Source organism: Aptenodytes patagonicus, chromosome 7 (genome assembly GCF_965638725.1).
Source record: "Aptenodytes patagonicus chromosome 7, bAptPat1.pri.cur, whole genome shotgun sequence".
Lineage (NCBI taxonomy): Eukaryota > Metazoa > Chordata > Aves > Sphenisciformes > Spheniscidae > Aptenodytes > Aptenodytes patagonicus.
This window is the reverse complement of record NC_134955.1, coordinates 21,641,552-21,669,331: the sequence shown is the minus strand read 5'-3', so window position 1 is coordinate 21,669,331 and position 27,780 is coordinate 21,641,552. Positions and strand designations below refer to the sequence as shown.

The following is a 27,780-nucleotide window of genomic DNA, read 5'->3' as shown; positions in this document are numbered from 1 at the left end:
CTTGTGCTACCATTCAGCCAGTCAAGTGGGGAACTGATTGGAGCTAAACCAAGTTTTTTAGGGCTGGTTACCTTTTTTAGCTTGAATCAGTTCCAGAATTGGCCATGTGCAGAGTGGCACTGACATGAGGTAGGGCATGATGCCTGTGGGCCTAGTTAAGCTGGAAGGTTTGGCCAGAAGAAGTGTTCTTTCAGTTCAATGCTAAGCAAATGGAGAGCGAGGTTTGAAATCCAGGTCTCAGCATATGAGTTCTGCTGGGAAGCCCACTTGCAAACAGGACTATCTGAGGGTGGTAATCTTTGCATGTTTTCTACCAGTGGTGGTGAAGGGATGAGATACTGACAATTTTATTTAAATGTGTTTTTCTTCTTTGCAAATAAACTTACATCTTTCTTTAGACTCCTCCTCCCACAAGCCACTTCACTTTCTTATCTCACGTTAATAAAAAGAATTACATACACTTTGCATGTAAAAAGGTGACTTAAAAATGGAAAAAGGCTCAACATTCCCTCCCCAAATCCTTTGGAGATTGAGTCATTTTCATGACCTCAAAAAGGCAAATATGGCACAAAAGAATGGAAATTAAGTTAAAAAAATCAATTTTATAAATATTCTTCCTCTGTACAATTTTTCACAGCCCCATCCCTCCCACCCATTTTTATTCACATTTATTTTTTTTAATTCCCACCCCGATTTATTTTTAAATCATAAAATATATCTTTTAAATCTGTTCATATTTTAAAATATTTACAGGAAAAGTTCCTTCTGTTGAGGTCATGAGGAGTCTGTACAAGGAGAAGGTGGAGGAGGATAGAGGTGAAAATAGCTTCGTTCCGTTGCAGGAGACGGAGGGCAACTTTCTTCTGCTGACATGTACTGACTACGAGGTGTGGGTGGAGGGGGATAAGGGTCTGAGTCTGAATTTAAATCTATATAGTATTTGTTGGCCTTCCATCGACTAGTAGTATAGTCACTGTCACAAACATCTGTGCTGCATGGGGTTGTGGGTGGAGCTATCCCTCGTATAAGGTATGGCCTGGAAAAAAAAAAAAAGCACATGCATTAGTTGCAATCCGGAGGAAAAAAGAAAGAAAAAGAAAGAAATTGAAAATGTGTCCTCAGTCAAGATACCTGCTCCTTAATACTATGTGAGCCTTAATTCAGGTTTTCAAAGGAACCCAACAAGAAGTACCTGAACTGTGTTAAATTTGAATGGCACAACTGCCCTCAGCTAGCAGTGCATTCTTCCAGCCCCTGACCAGTCGGAGGAGACCACCATGACCATTTAGCCCAGTCACTAACAAATAGGTTGACTCATCAAAGAGTTTTAAGATAAGCTTGAGGAACTGAACAGAAAACACCAACCTTCTCTATACAGGATGCTAAGTGACTGTTACATAGCAATATAACCTATATATATTGCATTATTACTCAGTAACACTGTATTGAAAGGCCCTAAACCCTGTTATGTCAAAGTAAGAACACAAAGCCAATGTTTAACGTCAAAACTGGCAAAACCTCCATTTGAATGGTCATGTAATAAGAGGGGGAAAGGTTTTTTTAAACAAGGTAAAGTCTGAACAAGAACATTTTGCTTAAGATGCAAAAGGACAGATCAATAGAAGATTTATCAAACCTTTTTATCCGAGTTGTACCTGTAAGATCTCGTTGTTGAAGGAATGTTTGAGGAATACAACATCTCTGCATTATACAGGGAGCGATCGGTAGCTGGGGAAGGAGGTGGGTTCAAGATCTAGGAAGAATAGGAAAAAGCAGTGCGAAAGTTTGGGTTAATTACACAACTCTACTTATTTTGAAAGTATTATTTATGCCTTCACCCTGTCACTCATCCTTATTTTAGTTTCCTCTCCTTGCTGCTTGGGTGGGTTAATGCATTTTTAAAGATCACAGAAGTTCATTATGAGACTTTACTCTGGGCTTAGGTACACTGCAGGCCTTCAAAGTTTTTACAGTACAGGGAATCTTCTTCCTTGCCACATCCGTTATTACGCTGGAAGGCTGGGGTAAAGCTGGAAACTGGACCCAGTTTTGCTGAATCTCAGTGTGCTTCTTTGGACATAAGGACTGATATCATCCTCAGCAGATCCTAATGGCAAAGAAAGTCTGTTCCACTCCCAGCCCCTAAACATACCCCCAAGTCAATAGTAGGGTCAGGAGGCCAAGTTCCTTTACTTAACTAAATACAACTCCATCTTTCCCTGAATACTTCCTTTTTACTGCTGTTCTGTAAACATATCATTTTGGCACAGTTCACAATGCAAAGACCCTAAGAGCTAAAAAATAGTTATAGCCTGCCCTAGCCTGTGTGTGCATATACCCAGTTGCTGGTAACCCTCACACTAGGAGAACAGTTTCTTATGCTTCAGAATCCTTTAGGATTCTTCCCCTAGCAGGAAGCAGAACCCCTGACATGGCCAGCAGGACACTGCCTTAAAAACAAGGAGAGTGCTTCGTCCCTTCCAATGTGGAAAATTACAGCATTGCTGTTGATGGTAGGGCCTTGCTACTGATGGGACCATCTTGTACACAGCCTGTCCTGGGCATTCTGCCAAGCCATGGCCTGTCACAGTGACCACAATAGCATCCTTCCTCTACCTTTGCTCTTCTTTCATAATAATACTGTAAAATCACTGGGGTGGATATCATTGTTTTGGTCTTCACTGTGCAGCGTCTAGCAAAATGATTCCTGGCCATTGAGTTGAGCTCATCATTACTAATACTGACAAGCCCTGCATCCAGATTCATGTGAGGAGAGACAAGCTTGAATACCATCCATTGTCAGCTGTGGGGAATGATGAGTAATTGCCCCAAAAGTATCTTCCACAAATCTTCCTTCCTTGGAGCAGCACCGCATGCTACTTCTGGATTGTCTCCTACTAGCACCCTGAGTAGCATCAACACCACTTCACGTTCAGATTAAATACAGCAGAATGTCAGCCAGGATGCCTGTGGTCAGGTTCTCAGGTATATAAATTGGCGTAATTCCATTGACATCAACTCTTTCCTAGTCTCTATTCACTGGACCGTCTCTCAGTACCACTAAGATGTGTTAAACAAAACAAAACAAAACAAAAAAGCCAAGACAACTAGATGCTCAGATCTCTCCTTTTTATTATTAACCTAAAGCTGGGTAATTAGCTACCAGGTAGAACTGACCAAAATATTTGGATTAAGCAGTATCTTTAATGTTATAAAGCCCTTGCAACAGCTTTCTTCTAAGAATCCAGCATCCCTTTCCTGAAGGAAAGGCTGGTATCATCCCTGCAGACCCTGGCTGACATAGCCCGGAGTGGATAGTGTGGAAGAATTCCCAGTAACAGTCAGATTAGCTCAGGCCAGAAGTCCAACGGAAGAGTTGATCTTTTGGCCAACACAGATCCCATAGAATGGCACAGGCAGATCAGCTCTTGGGCTTCTTTCCTCTTTCAAGATTTATGTAAGGAAGGGGTTTTTTATATAAATTCAGCTAAGTTTTTTCTGTTTAGTGTGGTACCGACATGTCAATCAGGTACTAGCATGAAATCCTTCAGCATGTTACAGAGACACTGGTAAAGCATGAGACAAGCTAAATTAAGGAGGCTGCTGAGTTCCAAACATCTGCTAGCTGTGACAAGCTTCTTGATGGCTTCATTGAGAAGGTAATGCAAGAAATAAGTAACCTATTTTACCTTATCAATAGATAAGCTCACAAGCCTCTCTTTTCCATCTCTGTCCTTCTTATAGGGGAGAGAGAGCACATTTGCCACTGGTCAACGCACTATCAATCTATCTAATAATTCTATTTAGTATCACAAATTTTCATCTTCCTTTTCTTCAGAAGTGGGAGATATCTAACTCACAGGTATATTTTCAAGACATACCTGTGGGTAGAAAGTGGCTTTAGTGCTGGATGAGCTACTCGAAGAGGCTCCAGTAACATGATTTCTGTCATATAAGGGGGCACCACTGCTTCCTCCCATGAGACTCATGGAGCTAATCATGGACTTTCCACAAGAGATGCCTGCAGTGAGACACAGAGGAAAACAAGGTTAGGTAAACCACAATTTTAGCTACCAATGCAAAACAGAAAACAAATCCACAGCTTGGCAAACCCGTGCAATGCTACTGGTTGTCACTTTGGGAACAGTGTTTTATGTAAAAACTTCAGGATTACAAGGAACAATGTATTTTGTGAAGAAAACATCTCACCCCCAGGCCACCTATTGTCTCACTGCAGCACTGAACTCCTTACAACCTGCTCTCACACTCTGCTGAGAATCTCCAGAACAGCTGATCCAAACTTTTCACCTAAATCATTAACTAAGAAATTTTCCAATTAAACAAACTCAGGCATTTGCAAAAAAAGCATTATGCGTTGTCCAAGAAAAACAAGCTAGAAACCTCCAAAGTTTTAATTTCCGTCCAAAGAAATTCAATTGCAAGTAGATGAACAACAGAAAAAAAAAAAAAAAATTGAAAAAAATCACTGCTTAAACTGAAAATCAGCAGAGGCAAAAGGAGGGAAACCTGGGTGACAGGAAAAGGGAAGACAACATTCTCCAATCTGTTTTACTCCAATATACACTTAAATCAGACAATACATTTTCAGCTTCTTCCTGTCAGACTATTCAGTGCTAATGGAAGAGTTTATTTTGGGAAGTTTTCAGAAATTTTTCAGGTGCAGGAAATACTTATTACAAGCAGAGTGACTCTATTTGTGATCATCATTCATGACTATTTATCTTTTTTGGAAATGCCATGCTATTAGGAACCTATGTCTTTTCTTTAGAATTAACATCAATGGTAATTTTATCAGCTGTTGTAACTTGTCACAGCAATATGGATTAGAAAAAACTAACAAATACGAATGAGAATCAGAATGACAGCTTAGTTTAGCACCTACAGAGGTACAGACGAAAACCACTGATACTTGCTTTAATTAAAAAAGCTTTAGCTTGAAGTCCAATTTAAACCACCACTGCAAAAATTTCCCCTGCAATGATTTCATCCTCAAAAACCTCTTGATAGCCGTAAAAACATAATTTAAACAGGAACAGCTGACCACAGTCATTAAAGTGCAAGAAAGGCTAAACCTAAGTTGTATCTGGCTATATTCAAAGCCAGAAGGCTAGAAGAAAACAACAATTAGCACATCTCAAAAACTTGTTTAATATGAAGAAGTGCCACATCTTTTCATTTGTCTTTAAGTTTATCATCTATCTGATTTTCAGCTGACATGAAAAGCAGACTCCAAGCACTCCGAAGTATGGATTTCTTGTATTCTGACCCTGTCTGGCAGTTTTATAGGCAAACATTTACTTTCCAGTTTCCTGCACAATGTGAAGAGATATTCTTTCTTCTCAGGGCTTTGTAGTTAAGAATTTGCTATTTCCTCTATGAAAAGTATATTTTACATTTGTAAAATAATTTGCAGTACATCATTTAAGTGTTTACTTTGATGTCTATATGAGGTTTCTGGGTTCTTATCTATTAGCTGAATATCCTGAGCTTTTATGTATACTTCAAGTCCTCCTTCGATCTCAGTGTTGTAGCTGCATGCACTTCTCTGAACTGATGCTCTGAGTTCTTTGCGAGGTAGAGAAGCTTTGCTGTTTTACAGATGAAAGACTGAGACACAGAGAGAATAAATACTTTGTCCAAAAGCAAGCAGGATAGCTGTCTCAGAGATGGGCTAAACCAAAGGGGATGTTTTCATTACACTTCAGGCAATGAGCAGCCAGACTGCAAGACCATACCCAGACTGCTTGTGTTCTTCCACATTTGCTGTTGTAACTTTGGGGAGGGAGATTTATCCCCTGCTTTTTTGTATTATAGTAAACTAAGCTGCTTCACTTCTTTCCTCTGCTTCTTTCCACTGTGGAATAACTTATCCATCCTGAGCAGACAGGACAAAACTGTGTACAGACCTTTGATGAACAGGACAGAAACAAGGACATCTGAGTAGAAGACACGAAAAACAACTCAACAGAGCTCTCACTAGAACACTGAATGGCACACACATTCTTAGTTTCCAATATTGCATGTGGTTCACTACTCTTCATAGTGTTTTGCAGGCCTTGGGTAAGAAGTACTATGCAAAACCCAGGCTTTATTACATACACCAGAATGAACTATTTAAAGAGGATGTTTTCACTGGCAAAATACTGTAGATTTTCTATCAAAAAGATAGATACCTGTGCAGATGCAGCCTAGCATGAAAATTGCATTTGAAAATCTGGCAAGATGCCTAATGAAATGTGTCTAATAGTTTTTGCATATCTGATCCAAATGACAAATTTATACCAAAACCGCTGAGCAGATCAACAACATCTAATTTCTGCTCTTTAAAAAGTCCACATCTAGCACTCTTAATAACCTGTAAAACTCCAAATCCAGACAATGCAGTGGTACTGATTAGATGCAAGGTCCTTACCATCCTTACCAGTAAAAGTGCCATGTTGAGAACTTCCTGGAGCAATAAAATTAAGAGGGACGTGAGGGGTGCCACTGACATACTCATGTGGAAAAGGACTATTGGGCCCGGCATAGCGCTGACACACCACTCGCTGGCAAACAAAGTACATTCCTCCCATGACAAAAAGTGACAGTATTATACCAATGACAGGACCGATAGCACTACTGTGTGGCTGTGACTCATCTGAGGCTGGCTTTGTTTTTTCTGGAAGGAGAGGGGAAAAAAAAAAAAAGGAGGTCATTAAACATACGGCAATATATATGTTGCTGTCCTGGAGCTCGTGCAGCAAATCAGTCAGCTCACAGTCATTCACACTGTCTTTGAAAGTATCTGCATCAAACTCAGGCATCTATAACTCCATATATTCTGATTCAATGCACAAGACTTCATGCCTCCTTTTCCCCTTCGTGTACATAAAGCAGTATTAGCAAGGTACTTTCCTTTCTGTCTAGCAATTCATCTCGTAACAGGATTACTTATTATCTTGATGTAACAACAGCCTAGAAAGTTTCCTTTTCTTCCCCCCACAAAGTCTACAGGTTAAGGATATAGGACACTTATAAACATGAAGTCCTTAATCAGAGAGGAATCTGCTCTCTCAAAAGCCATTTGGGCTAGCAATAACATTAAAAAATTAAAAGATTTTACCAGTAGGGAAGCTACCATATGTATTAAGCAGTGGATGTCTTCCTAGCTAATATAGGCCTTAAAATAGAACACTTTTCCTTCCTAAATTATGACTTGCTTTCTAAAAAAACCTTACAAATTGGAAGGAAAACACAATCCTTTCTACTTCTTATTTCTTTTTCCCCTATATAGCCCAATGTTAAATAATAAAAAGTGCTGCAGTATTTGAGATGAGCTACGTATCATATCTACCCCTGATTATGGGTAACACATTCAAAATTCTTGCCAAATAAACCTGACACCTCTATGTTTTTTGCATATGTGACATTCTTCAGTGAAAATAATTTTTTCCACGTGATTCACACACTTATTTTTTTACATACACAAATATATATATTCATAAAGTGAAAAAATCAAAATAAACTTGGCCAAAGCCTATCAATTTTACATGTTCAGATCAAACTATAGACCCCTTCCCCCTTTAATGAAGTTGTAAGAAGTGAAATGGTTCATGTAAGATTCAAGCCTTCATAAAATTTTTCTCCAGTGGTTCTGGTTTCGTTCCCTTCCACTGAAGGGAATGAAAAACAACTGAAATTTGAGAAGGAAGATAAAGGAAATACAAAGATCTACCAATAAACTCTTAACAGCTCAGCATCAAGAATTCATTTCTGTCTTAAAGTCTTTATCTACTTTTCACACTTATTAGTGCATAACAGCTTTTACGTCAGCTAAGGCTCTAACTTTCAAATAGTCAGATGAGTTCAGATGTGATACCAGAAAAAAGCAAAGCCAAAATTAAAACATGTTCCCAAATTAGCTAATTTAAAACACACAATTCTCATTTTGGTTAAACCTAGCTTCTTTTGCATGCAAGATCCTTATCTAGAAAGTAAAAATCATTTTTATTCCCTACTTGAGTTCTTTCACACTCAGTCAAGCAAGAAACCACAGAATGCTCTGTTCCACAAAGAGACTCCAGAGGAGACAGTCTTATGTTTACATAAAGACACATTTAAATCAGTTAAGACCTAATTGCAGGACTGGACCCAAAGTGCAAACGGGAAACAAACAGCTACATTAACTTGGCAGCACAAAAGTTTGCCAAGTTCACAAAGAAAATAAACTAAAAAAAAGGAATAAGTGGCTTTACATTATCCAGGGAATTGGGGGAACTGGGTGAGAGCTGAGAGATAAGTGGAAGATGTGGGAGAAGCATGAGAAACATGTTCAGTCTGAAATTTCCATCAGGAGAGGTAAAGAGTTTTTGTCGCCATTCTTTTAGCCTTTTCTATTCACCACTTGGGCTCCTTTCACCACTCTTGCTCATGAAATACACTTTTCCTTCCTGAGGGTGGAAGGAATAAACAAGGTTACCCTGACAAGACCTGGTGACCCCTCCTCTCATCCCAGCAGTGGCACAGCTTCTGACAACTGGTGCTTCAAAACCTGATAAGACTCTAAGGTATTAAAAAACTCGCAATTAGCCAAGGTCCTATAGGCAACATTATTAAGCAACGTGCAGCATTTCTCTATACAAACCCAACACAAGATATTTGTTCAGAATGAACTACCGACAGATCAGCACATCTATCTGCTTTTGTTCTAAAAGGCTATGTTCCAACTATTTTGCTAAACCACTCATGAGCTACTAAATGCTCCCTTTATCTGCCCCATTGCCTGAAAACTTCATGCACTAGTCACCCCAATGGTGCAAAAAGAGGGAAACTGCAAGCAGAGCACAAGTGAATTTTATTGTCCACTTCGGACAGCAAAATAACAGACCCCGCTAAGGACTAATACAGCAACTGCCATCAGTGGTTGCATATACCTACTGCCATGAAAATTCAAAGAAACATTTTGCCCAGAAAAACCAAGGTCTCTCCTTATATTCTTTTCCTACCTGCACTTTAAGAGACCAGCTTGTGGTCAATGCTTGTGCTCATTGCATACTAGTTCCTCCACATAATTAGCCTCCAGCTTGACCCTGTAATTGCAGTGGATAGGGCTGTGCATTTTTGGAAGCCACCCCAAGCTTAGCAGCAGCTCTGCAAGTTCCAAGGTACTGAGCATATTAGAATCAGGTCCCCCTGGGTATAGATCTGAAGGCCCATCTAAACAAGGCAGCGTTTTATCCCATACAGCATATTAGAACTAGCTTGAAGTAACACTGGGATTTCAGTTCATCTTCACTACTGCTGTTCCTGCATTACCTGGAATAATAGCATTACAGACTTGCTACACCATGTTGCAAGCTCACGCTCTTTTGCCGCACAGACCAATGGAAGAGCGTGACTGTATTTAGCAGCCAAATACAACTGTGAGAGTACTTGGCCAAGATTCACTGAGCTATCCTGAAAGAATATTACTATGCAAAGACTGGGGCTCTGCACAGGGATGTAGGACATTATCCCTGAACACAGCACTTGAATCTCAAGGAAAGACATCTCACCACACATAAGCTCATCAGAACCGTCAATGCAATCTGGAAAGGAGTCACACTGTTGCTTCAGGAGGATGCACTGGCCGCTTGCACATCGGAACTGATTGGGTAGACAAATTGCTGCACAGAAAGAAAGAAAAGATTAAGTACTACTTGCATGGGAGCATTTGAGCATCTTAAGAAAATGAAAAGAAGTGAGACATGAAGCCACAGTGCATTTTATATTATGACCAGGTAGGCACCAGAACACATGCTTTGCTGCTGTGGGTAAAATGCAAGTCTGCATTTCTCTGATTCTTCCTCCTTGTTGTTATACATCCTACTCAGTCGGGCTAAAATAAAATTCTGATCCCAGTAACTCCCTAACCTTTGTCAAATCAGTCCTGCTGGGGCAAAACTGGGATCAAATCAGCAAGAATCCCTTACAATAACTAACAGTGTCGCTGATCACCTGACATGTTAACAAAATGTAGTAACTCGGCATATTATAAAACCTTGTATAGTCTATACTATCTTATGTAGCCCTGTATTCACGTTTTGGGTCACAGCACTGGTGGTGGTGTGAAGTGGACTTCCTGAATAGCCATATTTACTTTGTCGTGGTCCAGTTTGCAGAGCAGTTCTCATGGAAGAGAACTAAATTATCTATGGAGAAAAAAAACTTAGCTAGAAGCTCCAAATGCATCAGCTCCTGATTTTAACCTTGCTAAATAACTGCTAAATTTCTTATCTATATTCAGAAGCCTCTGTTTCAGCAAAAAGGACTTGTTAATTAACTTTGAATCTCCGTCAAGTCAAAGCATATTAAATGATCAGTAAAGAGACTGTATTGTGAGGGCTAGTAACCAGCAATCCTGGAAGGTTCAGAGTATAGGTTATTCAATGCAAAAAGAAGAAAGGTTCTTTTCTTCTGGAGGAGAAGATCCACATTCATGTTTTGGATCACAGCACTGGTGGTGTTGTGAAGTGGACCTCCTGAATAGCCATACTTACTTTGCCATGGTCCAGTTTGCAGAGCAGTTCTCATGTAAGAGAACTAAATTATCTATGGAGAAAAAAAACTTAGCTAGAAGCTCCAAATACATCAGCTCCTGATTTGGACTGTTATGCCCCCAGTAAGTTGGATGCAGCTCCACAAGGTCCTACAGTGCATACAAAACACACACATGTTGATAGAAGGCTCTAAAAGCACCTAGAGCTCCCACCACACCACTTAGGTTCTTGCACTATGAGAAGGGCCAAGTTCTGTGTGCACCCATTTGCCAATGACTGCCAGCTCTCTACTTATTCTTGCAACTGTCTGCTGCTCCTTTGTCTTCCATCAAGACTTCTGTCTTAATATACTTTCCCTTCTCATGTGCCGTATCTTCTGTTGCTGTCCTGCCTTGTTGGACTCCTTGTTTCTTCTTGATCCAGCAATGGACAACTTGGAGCACTGAACCTGTGTTGTATAGGAGATGAAGTTTCTTCAGTGGCATGGTAATCCAGCTGCAGTATCAAGAGACTCTTAACCTTGTGACTTCCACTGGGTATGAGAGGACCAGCTAGCAGTGCCACAATAAATTCAAGAAGATGAAAGCCACAGTCTCGAAGACGTGGGACAAGAACCACGAACATACCCAAGGACGTTTCTTTGGCCACTTCCAGTCATAGTCTGCAACCCCTGTGCCAATGCGTCAGATTCAACTCGCCAAAAGCATGCCTTAGGAAACCAGGGGACAGGAGAAGTGGCTTCTCATAGAATCAAGGTATTGAACTCAGACCTATGGAAAGGCAGTGATTATTACTGCTCTGACCAGAAGGCAATTCCTCTGATGCATGAGGTATAGTAGAAAAGTTCTGTTAATACCTTAATATCTCACCACCTTAATAAACCTCATATAAAGAACAAGAAAGTACTATATGTCACCTTCCCTTCCCTAAACACAGTGGGTTATAGGCTGACACATGCTAAGGGATGAGAAAGGCCTATTGGTTTTATTTTTCTTAGGAACCCACTCAGGCCTTGGCCTGTAAAGATTCCTGAGGACTACAGAGGCCACGTTTGCCACATATCTCTCAGTCTAACCCTGGACACTGAGTATGTTCATAGCCCTTAGAAGGGAAGCATCATACAGTATCCTGGACAAAAGTCTAGTCTTGGTGGCCCAAGTGCTTGCAGAGGACTAGGCATACAACCACTGAGCATTCAACTGCTAAAGAAACGTGTCTTCAACTATTCTAGACCAGATGGTAAGGCTCATCTGTGCCCTCAAAGGGGCTGTGCAGGGCAAGGCAGGTACCTACAGTTCATACAGTGCCAGGAACATTGGCATTAAGTTTGCTTAGCAGTGCCCACCATTTCACAGGGAGATGACCAAATGCACATTCCACTTTGACACTGTGTGTGGGTAATGGCACCGTTACATTGCATATGGGCTCCATGGTGGACAAAGCAGAGCCTCTTTATGAAGCAGTACAGGTAGTAAGTACCACCTCCCACAAGAAAGACAGGAACTTGGACATAGCTGATCCTCTTCTTGTTTGCAAAGAAGGTACTGGTGTTCTGGTGTCCAGGCTCAGAGTTACAGAAGACATTGCAAATCCACAAAATTGCTCACTGAAATGTCCACAAAAATCTACCCTGCTGGCCCAGTGGCAATGGTTAGCCACTGAGTGGATAGAGCCAAGGGTCCTGAGGCTTCACAGGGCAAGAGCCACGCTACTGAATAGGCTCCTGAAATTTTGTACAGCAATAAGAAGCCATGAAGCCAGCTCATGGTCAAGTGTCTGTTTCAGCTATGCCTTGATACTAGACACAGAATATGCAAGTTTTCCCATCAACCAAAGGATGATGCAAATGCATCCATCCATGCTTCTCTCTTGGACCCAGATCCTATGGCTGACTGCATATAAAGCAGCTGCAGTAGCAAGAGTTCCTTGGATGTCATTCCACAGATTTCTCATAGAAAGGTACATCCAGGATTACAAGCATCAGCTTGCTAAGAGTGAACTCTCAGAACAGCCAATTCAGCCACAGGATTAAGTCCATCTCTTCCTCCCTGTAGCACCTTGCAGTGACCACTATCCAAAGGTGAAGTGGACACTGTAGAAACAGTGCAAGCCAAAATAGTAATTAAGCAGGAAAAAAAAGACGGTGGTAAGTTCTGCCAGTTTCTTTCCTGTTTTCATTCTGAATATGTATTAAAGATACACTCCCCAACCTCCCCCATATCTATAGTTATGTGGTCAGCAATTTATGTAGCTACAGAGAAGTTTAATTTGAGCAACAGAATAAGAAAGAGGGAAAGAAAAACAGAATCAGTGGATAGCTGTCCTGGTTTTGGCTGGGATAGAGTTAATTTTCTTCCTAGTAGCTGGTATAGTGCTGTGTTTTGGATTTAGTATGAGAATAATGTTGATAACACACCAATGTTTTAGTTGTTGCTAAGTAGTGCTTACACTAGTCCAGGACTTTTCAGCTTCCCATGCTCTACCGACTGAGAAGGCTGGAGGTGCACAAGAAGCTGGGAGGGGGCACAGCCAGGGCAGCTGACCCAAACTGGCCAAAGGGATATTCCATACCATGTGACGTCATGCTCAGTATATAAACTGGGGGAAAGCTGGCCGGGGGGGAGCTGCTGCTCGGGGACTGGCTGGGCATCGGTCGGCGGGTGGTGAGCAACTGTATTGTGCATCACTTGCTTTGTGTATTCTTTTATTTTATTATTTTATTTTACTTCAATTATTAAACTGTTCTTATCTCAACCCACGAGTTTTATCACTTTTACTCTTCTGATTCTCTCCCCCATCCCAGCGGGGGGCGGAGGGTGAGCGAGCGGCTGTGTGGTGCTCAGTTGCCAGCTGAGGTTAAACCACAACAATAGCTTAATCAGGCTTATGGTTAAGGCTGTTTTTCCCCATTTGAAACTAAAAATCATATATATATCAAGAACAGTTAGAATCCCAAATGGATGCTTATGTTAGAACCATGAGTTCAGGAAAATTAATCTTACTATCACAATCTGCTTCATCGGATTTATCTTGGCAGTCAATTTCTCCATTACACCGCAAATGTGCATCGACACACTGTCCTTTCTCACACTGGAACTGGGATGCAGAGCATATGGGGCAATTATCTTCATCACTCTGGTCATCACACTCTGGAAATCCGTCACACCGCCATGCCATTGGGATACAGTCAATCTCTCCAGTTGCACAGGTAAACTGGTCTGGGGAACAAGTTGGAGGTTCTGGAGAAAGAGAAAACAAATCACATTTGTATATTCAATTTTAGCCCTTACAACAGAGTAAAAATATGATGGACTTTTTCAAGAAAAACACACTTATGCCTGGACTGAAGTTCTTCTGTGACAATATTAAGATTCCAGTGAAGAGGAAAATGTGATTTTGCATAGGGAAGGAAATTTTGCCAACTTCATAACAGCAACTGGATGCATGCTGATTGAAGAAGCTTGCTCTAGCAGTCGAGCACTGAACTAAGGACAGGAACTACAAATACTTACTTTGGCTCTAACAGCCACCTTTTGGAAGATGCTGTCATACACATAAATTCAAACGAATACTTAATTTCTGATTGCAAACCACATTCTACACAATTCTAATCCCTGCAATTATATTAGCCTAAAATACACCTAAAACATATAACATTTGCTTCTACAATATCTGTTTATTTTTCCAGTGGTTTCTCCACAAACAAATTTCCCAGTCAGATATGAATGGAGAAAAAAATATCTGAAAAGGCCTATTAAACATTAAGCTAAGCCCTCTTGCTGGAAAGTCTCTGGGCTGCAGGTCAGTGGAGGTTCAGAGAGTAGTCTGAGTAGCACTGTAGGCCTGCCCTGATCTTACATTATTTCACTACAGTCAGAGACAGAACACTGGACCTTGGGCAAAGCCATTTTTATGTTTGTTGGACCTAAGAAAGCTGGGACTTCCTTCAAATTTGACTTTTCATGGACCCCAAGATCCTGGCATCAATCCATTCCACATCCATACTGTTGCTCAGGTTGCAGTCGCACACTGATAGCATTAAGCAGCAGCTACAACCTCATGTAGAGATGTAACAATTATGCTGTAATGAGGCATTCATAGTTGCTTTCTTCAGAATGTCAAGAGACAAAGACAATCCAGATCAAGAATCCATTGCAAAAAATGCTCCTAATTCTTACATACAGCAAATTAGCATACACTTTTTCACCATTAGTATCAATGAAAGAAACAGTCAACGTATAAGTCCCTTCAGTTATCAGTAGCAGTTAGTTATGTTCAAAATGAGGGGGCCATCTCAAAACACTGCTGCGGCAAACAGATACATTTCCACTGATTTCAAAAGTTGCTGGGTCAAATCCCTGTGACATAATTAAATCAGTTAACAGAGGCAGTCACTAGTGCCCACGGCTGCTGTTGCCAGCTAATGCTCTAAGTAGATGCTTTACCACTTGGATTAAGAGTACCACATCATACCCTGTCTATGACAACAATATTGAGCAAGCTGGAGGTGTGCTCTGACACTGGATGGTAACGCTCCTCTGGAAACCCAATGAGCTTTTATTAACATTCAGGCTCAGGAATGGACTTCACAAAGAACCCAGCATAAGGAAAGCTTCTCAGTTGTAACCAATGACAACACTTCTGTATGAGTATTTTTCTCCCGAGGGTCGTGTTACAGATCCTAGAGCTATGCAATTACATGCAAACCACTTTTAAAGTGCTGCTGTCCTTCCTTCATTAGGGAGAAATGTTCAAGAATGAGACTCAAGTATAATCAAGAGCTTGAAAAACAAAATGCAAATAAAATGAATTTGATTTTTGAAAATTTTATGATTTTTAAGTTTCTGATTTATGATTATTTGGTGTAGCAATATGAGAATTACAAATGTAGCCAGTGACCTGACAGCTATAGGTAAGGTAAAGATGCCAGATGCACACATTTTAAGATAATTCTTGAATTAAATTTTGATATGAGTGTGCCGTTTAGATAATTCAACAGACAGATTACTACTTCTGCATTTAGAGCCACATTTAATGTTGCATTATGGTTGTACTTGGCAGGCACAAGCTTGCATTAAAAAACTTGTCAAGAGCATTCATAAGGGTACATGGAAAAATGTTCTCCAACCAAAATAGCTATTAATCTATTTTGAAATACTGGCTATTGGCTGCTACTATGGCAGACAAGATAGGTTAAAAAGTTGTTGCAGACTTAGTGAAGGATTAGAATAAAAAAAACAGACACTGAAATGAAGGCCCCTTAATTTTTAGATTTATAGCTGAAGATAACAAAGGAGTGGGACGTAAGAATCTCTCGTTGGCCAAGTTGTGCAACAACAGTACAGCAAGAAATATAAGTAGATTGATTTCTGCCTGCCCCCCCCACCCCGCAGATGTAACCACCACTACTCTAAAACCACATAGCGTGTTGTGGTCATGGGAAAGAAAACAGTTTATAATGGAAATGACTGTCCCATGGGAGGTCAGAGTTCAGCCAGAAAATGAAATCCACAGCAAAAAGAAGTGAAGAGGACTAACAGAGCCAAACGATTTAAGATATGATGCCTCCCAAAAAGAAACAATGATTTTTTTGTTTTGTTTTTAATCCCCTCTGCAAGTGTAATGTAACAATTTTCAAAAATCCTGGGATTGTGAAAGGGAAGTCTAAAGGGAAAGTCTAACATGTGGAAAGAGGAGAATTACCTTAATTAAAAAGGATTGCAATGGAGCTTTTGGCCTACATTTCATAACTAGACAGTACAGTGTTTCATGTTATGAGGCCAAATTCATTTGAAAGACTGGAGTATCACACTGTGGGAATCATATGCATAATTTCTGCTGCTAGGTCATCACAGGTTGATGCAACATCATCTTATAAGCATTTGTTTAAAGCACAAACCTGTCACATCATACAATTATAAAAATCTCAGTAGAAGATGCAAGTATTTTAAGGTCAAACAAGAATATCCTCCTCACAAAGAAAAGTCACGTATGTCCAAAAACTGAAGCAGAAAACAGCTGGTAGAAGAATCAAACGTCCATTTAACACATGATGCAACACACCATGTGTAGGAAAACACTGTGTGTAAATCCGTATTTTGGATTGGAATGCAACCTCAACTCCCATCTTTTTTAATGTAAACTGCTTAGCAGTACTGTTAAACATAACTCACCTCCACATGTTAAGAGATTCTGTAGAAGCACAAGATGCTCGGGGCATGAACATCTTGGAGTCCCATCCCCTTTGGCAATGCAGATGTGCGAACACCCACCATTGTTACGGGAGCATGGATGCACAGCTGGAGAAACACACAGAAAAGAATATTAGACAGCATAAAAGAAATCATAACTACTCCTAGCTAGGGCAAACTCACAAAACCACTCGCAAACCACTTCTGTTCGAGTAACCAAGATTTCACTACAAATTATATAGGAAGATAAATGCAGGATTTTTCAGTTCAGTGCTCAAAAGCTGATTTACTACTTCATGAGGACTACATTTGTTCCAGTCAAAGTGATATGAAGACCTTTAAAGGACTTCTAAAAAGAATTTGGGAGCTCAGGTGAAGAGGAATGAGAAGGTAGATTTGAGAAGGTCGCATTTAAAGTGTACCTAGACATCCCAGCTGCATTTCTAGGGTAGCCAGGCATCAAGAATATGTCACTGCAGAATGCCAACCCCCAAACCCCTCAGGAATTCTTTAATCTTAAAGAGCTCTTAATACCTAGCCCCTCTACTTCCCTGTTACTCACAAAACTGCAATATAAGCACACACAGTTGATTTTTTATTTTTTTAAAGATAAGAAGCTACATGGTTGTGTTCCCAAATCAGTTACCCAGAAGCACTGAGTACCTGAGAGCTCCTAATAGAATCACTCTAAATGAACATTAGGTGGATAAGAAACAGGAACAGAGAAGTGAGGTCACTGTCTGAGGACCCCAGCCCAACAGAGTCAGAAGAGACCCAGTCTCCTGCCTGCTTATTCGAGCTGACAGCTGAGCATCTGCTGGAGTGATCTGTGGGGCTATAGCCTGTGTTATTTGTGATGCTGCTGAACAATGCATTCTTTACTACTAGTAAGGACCAAGAATTTCCACAGGGAAGAAATGGTATAGATATCATAGTTTCTGTGCCAAAGTTGTTTTCCATCTGTTCAGGCTTCTCAGCAACCTGCTTTCACCTTTAACAAATTCATTAATTTAATACAGCGTTGGAGACACTACTGTTTGAGGCGTGGGTTGCTAGCAGAAAAAGTGCATGCATGTATACTTGTGTGGGCATGCACACATGTGCATATGTATTTTTACTCTCCTGTTATAACAGAAGTCACCTATGTAGGACAGTTTTCAGCTGCAAAAGGTGATTCCTTTCAGTGTGACTTAGAAGAAACAGTACTCTTGCCATAAAAAATAAACATTTTTAAAAAACACTTGGGATATAAAGTAATCTTTTTTTTTAACAGTGCTGAGAATTAAAGAAAAAATTATTTTTGCATCATTCAGTATTGCCTTTGAAATACACTAAAAGTATGAGAAATGGCACAGAAGAAGAAAAACTAGGTATTGTGAAAGTAAAAAGAACATCTAAATGAGGATTAGCACATAGTATCTACTACAGTTTAAATACTTACGCTAGCTTATTTGTAACAGCTTACCCACATAGGCAAGTTTGAAAATACTTTCAGCTATCACAGAAACTAATGTACATGGCACAGAGAGTTGCGAAGTGGAATAATTTCTTCTGAAAATTGAAGCATTATACACAAATGTACCCTCCCTATATAGGACAAGTCATCACAGGCAACAAAGTTTAAAGAGGCCACTGTCATTAGCCCTCTGTTTCCCACATCTTGTTTGTGCTTTCATGTTCTCTTTTATATTCCTGTTAAGCAGAACAAGCTGTAGGTTGTCACTTTGAGGAGTGACTACACTTAAAGAGGTTTCTGCACTCCCCTTAGACCACAGGAACTTGGACCACCAGTCCCAAAAAAGAAGGTCCTGCATGTGTGACCGCTTTCAGAAGGGAGCACCTAAAATGGCTCCACCTCTGACGGGAAAGAAATTCCACATCCACAAGAACTCAATTTAAGAGCTTCCTGCCCATTCTTCCTCCCTCACTGGAAGCTTTTACATCATCGATTGTGCTGAGTCAAACCAGTCATGCTTTACACAGGGGTCTGAAACCCCTGGAGAAAAGGCAAGTATAATCTTTTTCTTTCCTTTTAAAGGTTTTTCAAAGTCTTATTACTTGCTTGTACTTAAAAAATTAACAAGCATAATTATAAGTAGCTTTCAGAGTGAATTCAGTATCACATGAGCTTGTACAAAGCAGGTAACTAAGTGCCATGAAATCACATATTCTAGCTGTGCAGAAATACTCCTCTGGACAAGAATGAAGAACTTGTTTCTCCTCCTCTTCTAGGATCCCGACTGGCCAAGTTGAAAGGACTCCATGGCTTACCTGAAGCCCACTGGGCAACGTTATTACAATATTCAGCTGGATGAGGACTTTGAGAGACAGTGACCAAGAGTGAGAGACATCAGATACTGATATAAACTCACAGAATTCCTCCATATCAAGCTCTTCCACAGCATGAATGCCTGTTAGGTGAGCAATTCGGCCTTGAATTCTAGTCCTTTTGTACCCGTTCATTTTCTCCACTCTCTCAATCATCTGCTGCTGACGATCAATCCAATACAAGTGATTCCCCAGCACAGTGAGTCCCATTGGCTGAAGGATGTTGGAGTCCTCCAGGGTCACGCGATTAGCACCTGAGATCAACAAAAACAAAGACTAGTTTTATACCAGTTGACTTTTAACTCATTTCTTAAAAAAAAAAAAAAAACCAACCAAACCCAAAGCGAACCAAATCCTGAAAATAATTAGCTATAAGGTCATTGGCTTCATTTGTCTATGCAGACCAAGGCTCTGCTTGTTCAGACTCATCTCAGGTAAATGCAACCAGTTGCCATGTCACGAGGGCAAGCAGATACAATATGAAACACAGCTCATCCTTGCATACACTGGCTGGTCAGCCAGCCATGATCAGCCTCATGTTGACATGCTCTGCTACATGTAACCGTGTGCAGTCCCTAAAAGCCTCTGTCACCAATACAGACTCAGCTCTTGGGCCAAAATTTTTATAATACATTCACACACTGAGCAGTACACTTTGTTGGAATCTACAAGCAAGAGTGAAATACAATCAATTAGCTTCACTGTCATTACTCAAATAAAACATTCATTATGCAAAGCAAGAGGCAAGTACACAAACCCTGTCATATGCAATATCACAACCACAGAGATACGACCATGAAAGAAAAGCTCATATTCTAACAGACACACTTCTTTCTTCACCTTCTCTTTTTTCTTCAGTAACCAACCAGAAAACCCAAACTCCAAGTAACTCGGTATGCTCTTAAACAGGAACACTATCAAATGCTCAGGTTTTCTGCTGTACAGAAATGTGTGAAACTGCTCTCAGCCAACATGTAAAAATCAGGTTAAGTAAAAATGCATTTATGACTGCTTTTAACTTTAACTGCTTGCAGTCTTCTACTGTGTGCTGCCCTACACTTAGTGGCATTTAATTGTTGCTTTTGTTATGCTTGTCTAGGGTGAACAAGAGATTCCAAATTATTCTATTAATTCACAGAAACCATTTTGAGGCTGTGTATGCCTATGTATACTGGATATATTTGATTTTAAAAATGAGGAATCAAAACAAAATCCTAACTTGGTGCTTCTTCTGCGCTCATATTTCATTTTGGAATAAAGACCTTATGTCTGCTTGCATTTAAAAACCGAAAGTTTTGAATATCTACACAAAATGAGATTATAGAATCTGGATACATAATAAAAATGCTATGAGCACTGGATTCAACTAATTTGCTGAATAAATTATGTAGAGCTCAGCCAAGCATAAGAATGTAACATCTATTTCAATTACAGATTCTAATAGTTTTGCACATAAAATTACCGCCTGCAATGACTCTTGCTTGACTGTCATGGAAAACAGCGTGCATTCAAATCAAATTTAGTTGTAGAAAGATCAGAAATTCTTGGACTTGTAATTGGGGTTTTAGTTCTTTAGCCCTGAATTTTTTTTGTTTCCAATCCAATGAGGAAGACACCTTTGTTTCATTCAATTTTCAGAAGAAAGATGCATGAACTGTATGTGACAGTACAGTCCTGGTTGTAATCTGATGTGTCTATTATTGTACACGCTTCCAATGTAGCACCGGATTTTACTCTTGTAAGGAATAAAAGAACAGAATAGATGCACCTGCACTAATTTCACTAAATGGGCACTAAACCTGACCCTTAGTACTACTCTCTAGCAGTGCAGTTCCTGAGATGTTCTTTGTCTTCTCCTAAACAGGTCTTAAAATTTAGACACACTAGGAAACATTTTGACAGATGAAGGTTCTTGGTGAACAAAGCACAGGGTTCATTTGCCCTGCAACCTGCTGAACACCCTTAGCTCCTATGAACTTCAGTGTCATTGGATTTTCAAAGACTACTGTCCTTTGCCAGACTAAGCCTCACATTTTGACACAAAAGCACGATTTTCAGCTGCATTCAAGATACCAGAAGAATAGGAAAGCCTCATTTCAACTCGATATAAAGAAAACTCCTTCTGCCTTCATGATTTTTTAAATGCTAAATTGCTTATCCATTTAGAAGTAAAAGGCTGGTTTCCTGAAGGATATCCTGAAGGCAACCTGAAATCATGAATACATGAAGTGTCAGGTGACACTTGCAAGCTAGCAGTCCTGCTAGAATCCTAGCCTGTTTGAACAGTCTCCCAAATCCAGGCCTAAAACAGGCTACATTTGGGGGTGTACATCAAGTGTCATCTTTTTTCTCCCTCATCTGCAAAAAGCTGAACATTGGTGATTTGGGAAGCTGCTGGAGATAGCACTGGATAAGGTGATTAATCTATACTATAATTATGTTGGATTTGATCTTGAGTAAATGACAGTCCAAATTATTAATGAATAATTTTAAAAGGAGATGGAAAGGGCACCTATAGCACTGGATCACACCATTAAATTGTTGTTTAGAAGAATGATCAAAATGAAAAACTTGATCTGAATAAATAAAAGGATATTTTCAACAGATATGGTTAGAAAAAAGAAGAGTAAACATGTTACAAGTACAGAAGTGTTGAATTTCCATAGTAATTAAATACTTTGATTCTCAGAATGAAACAGATGTGTAGTCTTTTCAAGATGGAAATCAATAGTTAAATGTAAAGAACATTAAGCTGGAAGGACACACAATTCCTCTATTTAAAGTCTCATTGAAAACAAAGCATGTTTTCACCGCAGCAATTTTATAGCTTTTCCAGTCACTTCAACAATAATATAAAACACTACTTTTTAATTGACTGGTGTGGCAGACAAGTTTATGGTTTATGAATGTCTAAAAAGCATCAACAACTCCAACTGAAAAATTCAAGAACCTCATAAAGAAAACTGTTAGACAGATTTATAGTTCTTTCATCCCTCTTTGAAAGTTAAGCATTAGACATCTAAGGTTATTCCATGATTTCGCAGGATGCTGTTAATCAGAGTGTAGTGCAAACTTCAGAAACCTCCATAACGATGTCATCTCCCCAAACCTACGAGGAATAAGGTTGTCTAGACCAGTCTAATTGGCATGAAGGATGCTATACACAATTTTGGTCCAATTTATTCAGCAGCCTCAGTTTACGATAAAATCCTTTTGCTAATATATGCCCATTTTAAAGTGTTTTGCTCAGAAAATACTTTTTAGGGGAACTAATTCAAGCCAACATAACTTTGGCTGTCAAATTTCTTCTGAAGTTGTGATACAAGACTGCAAAATATTTTAAAATAAAAATACGTTGTTAACTAATTTAAAAAATCAACAGCTCAGTGAATCAAATTACAGTGAGCTCAGATGGATCAAATACAACCATATTTTTCTGGCTACATGATACGTATCCTCTACAAATCCTCCTCTCCTACAAATAATGTACATCAATAAATGTAGTTTTCTTTTAATCCTGTAGCTTTCCTCTGCTTTTATCTTACCTATAAGGTTTGATTCATTAGCTGTGACCCCATCAAATAAATGTGCACTAAAAGCTTTGGTTCAATATTAAGCAGAGAAAGTTTAGTTTTCCCTGTAGAAAGATCCAAAGAATTGGATTAAAATATATATCCAGTATGCAAACATATGCTTACATGGAGTTTTAATGTCACAAAAAGGAAGAATGCATACAAAGGAAGCTGCAATCACATGTGATGGCCTAGCTGCTGATTTATTCATATATCAGTTTACCTAAGTCCTATTGTCAGGTCTTATTCATTCAAGACTTAGATCTAAAACAATAATAAACAGACTCCTCTGCATTTTATGCTGTACTATGCAAGGACACAGTCCATCTTCCAATGTGTGACATGACAAGCAAGAAGCACCTGCTCCTGCCCACCCCCATCTGCCAGCTGTGACTCAACCTTGCATGCGTGCTAAATCAAAGGGGAAAAAAGGATGCTTATGTACATACAAGTAGAAGACCTAGGCATAGCTAGGTCCACTGTATGCTACAGCTTCATTAAGTAATATGGCTTCCTATTACATGGGGGCCACCTTTTTATCAGTAGCAGCACTAGTTATTGATCCCATCCTCCCTTCTCAATTCATTAACTTCTCCCTGGTACGTTCCCCCTCTCCCAAACCATAAGATTTCCACATAATCTTCTTTGGTGCCTCTTCTCTCTCTCTTGGATTTGTGGATACCACTTCAGCCACAACACCTGCATGATATGCTGCTTTTCTGTCTTGTCCTTTTACTTTTAGATTTCCTCCTACAGCACTTCTTCTTTCATCACTAGACAAAACCCTCTCAGTATCTCTGATGCATTTTGTGTTATACGTCCCACTTTGTCAACCTTTTCTTCTCAAACATGGGTTGTTTCATAGGTCAAGTCTTGTGTCCCTCCTATCTTTTTTTCTCCTACAAATTTTGGAGGTTCTCTGATGCCTATCCTGGATTAGACATTTTGTGGCTACACAGGCAGTTTGACAATACCCCCCTATCCAGCTTGATAACTGATGAAAGACATGGGCTGCTTTACCTTCACAGCTCCAGCTTCACATTTTTATCCCCTCTCTGGCAGAAGAGACCTGAGTCTGACCTTGAGTCAGTTTTAGGTGCTCGAAAGTGAACAATTTTCTCCTGTTTTATTCATTGCCTCACTACAACACAAGGGAAGGATGTAACTACATGGCAAGAAGAGAAGAGCCACCAAAAATTGGAGAATCAGCCTTTTAAGGCAGATGCCAATCACTAGAATAGCCCAGCTTCTACCCCCTCACACTAGTTCACTTCTCTCTGCACTTCCTTTAGGAGTTTCATTTCTTGATACACAGATGATGATGAGAGAATGAATCATGAGTCAGAAAGTAGGGCCATTGGATCCTCTGTGCTATACTGCTCACCAGATGAGCGAGCCCATTTCTCCACTTCTTCAGCACTATCAAGTGCTTTTAAAAGTCAAGGATGAACAGCGCTCTCTAAGATCCATGTGGTGCTATTGCTATGGACGTGGAGTAATGCTTTATTTTACTAATATGGGAAAACTGCAATGAGCTGACATCTCTCCACTGTTTTGCAACACTGGTATTCCAGATGAGCTGCCTTATCATCCATCTTAGGAAGAAAGCCATTCCCCTTCCTTCTGTTTGTTTTTCAAGCTACCTTGATTTACTAAGCTGTAAACTCCAGAGAAGGAAAAATTGAAGAGTTATGCAAACTTTTCAAACCATAAGGAAAAAAAAAAGGGCACGGGGGAGGTGATTTAGGGGTTCCATGACTGGCAACACCTATTTAAATCTGATCTTGCAAGAGTTGCTTTCAGAACATATAAAAAGTCAAATGGCTCTCTTCGAGGGTGGCAATCATTTCAGACATGTTTACTCCAATCACATCAAAGATGGGAGCCCACCAGCAATTGTTACCTGTGCCTGCCTACACAGAACTGGCAACAGTGGAGATAGAAGTTACTGGCATCAGCATCGAAGAGGGAATGATGTCCTATACATGCACACACTTCGCTCCAAATGTTTAACTGCATACCACATACCTGACAAGTCACAGCTTTCGATGCGCTTCAGATCTGCATCCACCCAGAAAAGCTTTCCAAGTTTGTTGTCAATCACCAGTGCTACTGGTCGGATCAACCCAGTTGTAAAAAGCACTTCTCTCTCTGTACCATCAAGAGCTGCACGCTCAATCCTGGGAGCTCGCTCTTGCATGTTGGTGAAGTACATATACCTGAGAACAAAGACACCAGCTGCTTAACTGAGAGCTTCAGAAGGGAGGCATTTGAAATGAAATGAAGGTTCTACATTTTAAGTGGGAACGGTTTACACAGGGAAGACTGTGGTGACTGTTGCTCCCAGCTGCAAAGACCCAGATCTGTCAACTGCAGAACCCCAAACATTTGCTAACTGTCATATTGAGATAGCCTGAAATTAATAGCATTTGTCCTTAATACACCAGGCCATAAAATGCCTCAGCACTCAGCACTGCTGCACCGGCAGCACTGTTCCTGCAGTGGAGGTTGTAAGAGACTAACACAGACTTTCTGCAACCATCCTTGGGTAAAACTGTCCCCATCTGTGAATCAAAGCCCAGCAGCTCTTTCTGACAAAAAACATTAACTGTCACCTTCTCTCCTTCTGGGTTGCCTTCCTTCTCAGCAAGTAGAAATTCTACCAAACTTGAGGAGCAAAGATCACAGAAGGAAGAACAACTGAGGATGGCATGTTCCTGATGTCTTAGTTCCATGAATTCTTTATATCTGCTTATCTGTTCAGCTGCAAACAGAAGGAGTCTCTGCCCTCCCCCAGCATAGGGAAAAAAGGGCTTATGCACCCACATGATGAACTGAGAACTCCCTCAGGGAAAAGTCCACCATTTTTTCAGTGGTGAATAACATGGGCAAACTCCCTAATACAGTGGGCTATACTGCTGCCTAGCCTTTTGTGATGGCACAAGGAGGAGAGGCAGCAGCCAAAATGTGCAGCCAAAGGAGAGGTGGAGAGAAGGATTTCTGGAACTAAGACAGAAGAAGTTCAGTACACAGATCACTCATTCAGCTCTCCCAGGTAGTCACAGCGTTCAGCATAGTCTCTCCCCCATCTTTTCCTCCTTTAATTTAAAAACAGATTTATCTTTCAATCATTTGGAAACCTGACTAGAAAGGTTGAGAATTTTAGAGATCAAGAAACCCAAACTCCCATTTTAGTGGAGAAAGCAGATAAGCTTTTATAAATACAAACTATGTCCAAGTGACTTAGTCCCAATAAGATTAGAATCCTTCCTCTAATCCCCCTCTTCCCACACCAGCTTTTGAACTGTGCAGAGTACAGAGTATTGTATAAAATACCAATCCTATAAATGCTCCAGATAGAGTCTCTGGGTACTACTGTATCCACACAGTTACAAAATATTGTCATTCAACATCTGTCGAGCACATGGTAAGCCACTTAGTAGTAAATTGGGATTTAAGCATTTAACTTATTAAAAAGAACAGTAAAGGACCATCTTCGACCTCTAAGAATGAAGCTACTAACCACCTAAGTGGAGATGGTGTCTGCTGAATCTAACCAAAACTGCTTTGTGGCAAAACAACATATTTTCTTCCTGTGGGAAATCACTCTAGTGTATCCTACCTGTTTTAATTAATTTCAGAAATTTTTAAGATACACATCAAGGTAGAACTAACTTAAAAATGGATAGAACATAAGGGGTTGGTTTGTTTGTTTAACTTTATACTATTACATTAGCAGGAATAGTTATATCATATGAGAGATCCCTTTTTTTTCCTGGAAACATTTGTTTTATGATGACCAAACATTTATGAGCCAGATCCCCAGCTGATATAAACACAGTGTAAAGTCTCCTGTTTTTCCTATTAGGTGGCAGGGCTGTGCACTCACGCAGCAAACAGGATAAGGTGGTTTTACTTTGCTTTCCCTGCCTGGGTTAGTTCCTCAGTATAACCAACCACGTGGCTGTGTGACCGTCTAAGTCGGCACACCAGAGGAGGCAGCAAAGGAGAGAATAGGAAGGGAAAGCTGGATACCTTTAAAAGCCAGAATTGGACAAGCAGTCACCTACATCCCGAACAATCAAGTATGTAAAAATTCTCCTTTTTAAAATATACAGATGCAACACAAGATTCACACACACAGCTGACATACATCCCAAGAGTGCTCTGTACAAGGTACAGAAAGGAATCTCACCCTCGCTCTGCGTTCACTACAATGGCTCTGGGCTTGTCGTGATCCCCTCGCAGCACCATCCCAATTGACTCGCCATTCAGCCTGTGGACATTGACTGAATTTGTGGCCTCGCAGGTCCAGTACAAGGTATGGCTGTATATATCGATGCTGAGGTCATGTGGCTGCTTCTCTGGGTTCTGGCTTTGGTTTGGAGTACTCATGACAGTGAAAGGCTACAAGACAACATATGGGGACCAATTTCCAGTAATTATTCTGATCATTGATTGAAGAACACCGATTGCACAGAAAGCATGGTTTACCTACTTGCTGGTCCAGAAACACCCAGAACCACTCACAAGGAAACAACAAATACAAGAAATGTGATAAAGCTTAACAAAAAAAGATTTGATTCGAACTGTAAATTAGAGGAAAAACATCTGGACAAAATCTGTAAGATTATGCAAAACTCCTCAGAAAGCAGTTGTGGGGCCTCCTGTAAGTAGAATTAATTAGCAGGAGATGGAAGAAAACAATAGTGAATGTTTATGCATGGAACAATCTTGAACGAAACAATGCAAGAAACAAGGCAGCCTTCTGGCCAGACCTGCACTGTTATACAGTCAGCTGAACAAATCTCTCTCTCTTGCCAAAGTCTCCTTACTTTATTATCTGTAGTGTGGTAGTTACTGATTTTCCTTAAGTCCTGGTTCTCTTAAAAACTAAAATCTTTTAATGAAACTTGGTTCTGTTTGCTTACATGTCAAATGGCTACAGCTCTGCCTCACACCCATACTAACAACATTACCTTGCTTTCACCCTCATGTCTTTATGATGGACTTTACAAAACTTGACATTATTGCCAAGTTCCTGGAATCATAACCTTCAACCCCTCCCAATCTAACTAACATACTATTTACTACACTTTTTAACTCTATGTTGAATACTAACATAGACTTCAATACCTTATTTCTGAGAAG

At 40.1% G+C, this 27,780-nt stretch overlaps 1 protein-coding gene across 4 annotated transcripts in view; it reads right to left on the bottom strand.

Annotated features, from left to right (window-relative positions):
* Nucleotides 1–582: 582 nt before the first annotated feature.
* LRP5 (LDL receptor related protein 5) overlaps nt 583–27,780 on the bottom strand; it is a 161,145-nt gene continuing 133,947 nt past the window's right edge. For 2 of the 4 annotated variants that reach the window (XM_076344307.1, XM_076344310.1), the window contains 10 exons: nt 26,825–27,036; nt 24,658–24,848; nt 19,102–19,311; nt 16,712–16,837; nt 13,541–13,777; nt 9,555–9,665; nt 6,434–6,679; nt 3,882–4,021; nt 1,656–1,753; nt 583–1,036 (listed from right to left, as the gene is read on the bottom strand). In XM_076344307.1, the coding sequence (XP_076200422.1) occupies nt 775–1,036; nt 1,656–1,753; nt 3,882–4,021; nt 6,434–6,679; nt 9,555–9,665; nt 13,541–13,777; nt 16,712–16,837; nt 19,102–19,311; nt 24,658–24,848; nt 26,825–27,036 (1,833 nt within the window). In that variant the 3' untranslated portion in view covers nt 583–774. The remainder of the gene's footprint in view (nt 1,037–1,655; nt 1,754–3,881; nt 4,022–6,433; nt 6,680–9,554; nt 9,666–13,540; nt 13,778–16,711; nt 16,838–19,101; nt 19,312–24,657; nt 24,849–26,824; nt 27,037–27,780) is intronic. The other 2 variants (XM_076344308.1, XM_076344309.1) reach the window with 2 other exon arrangements.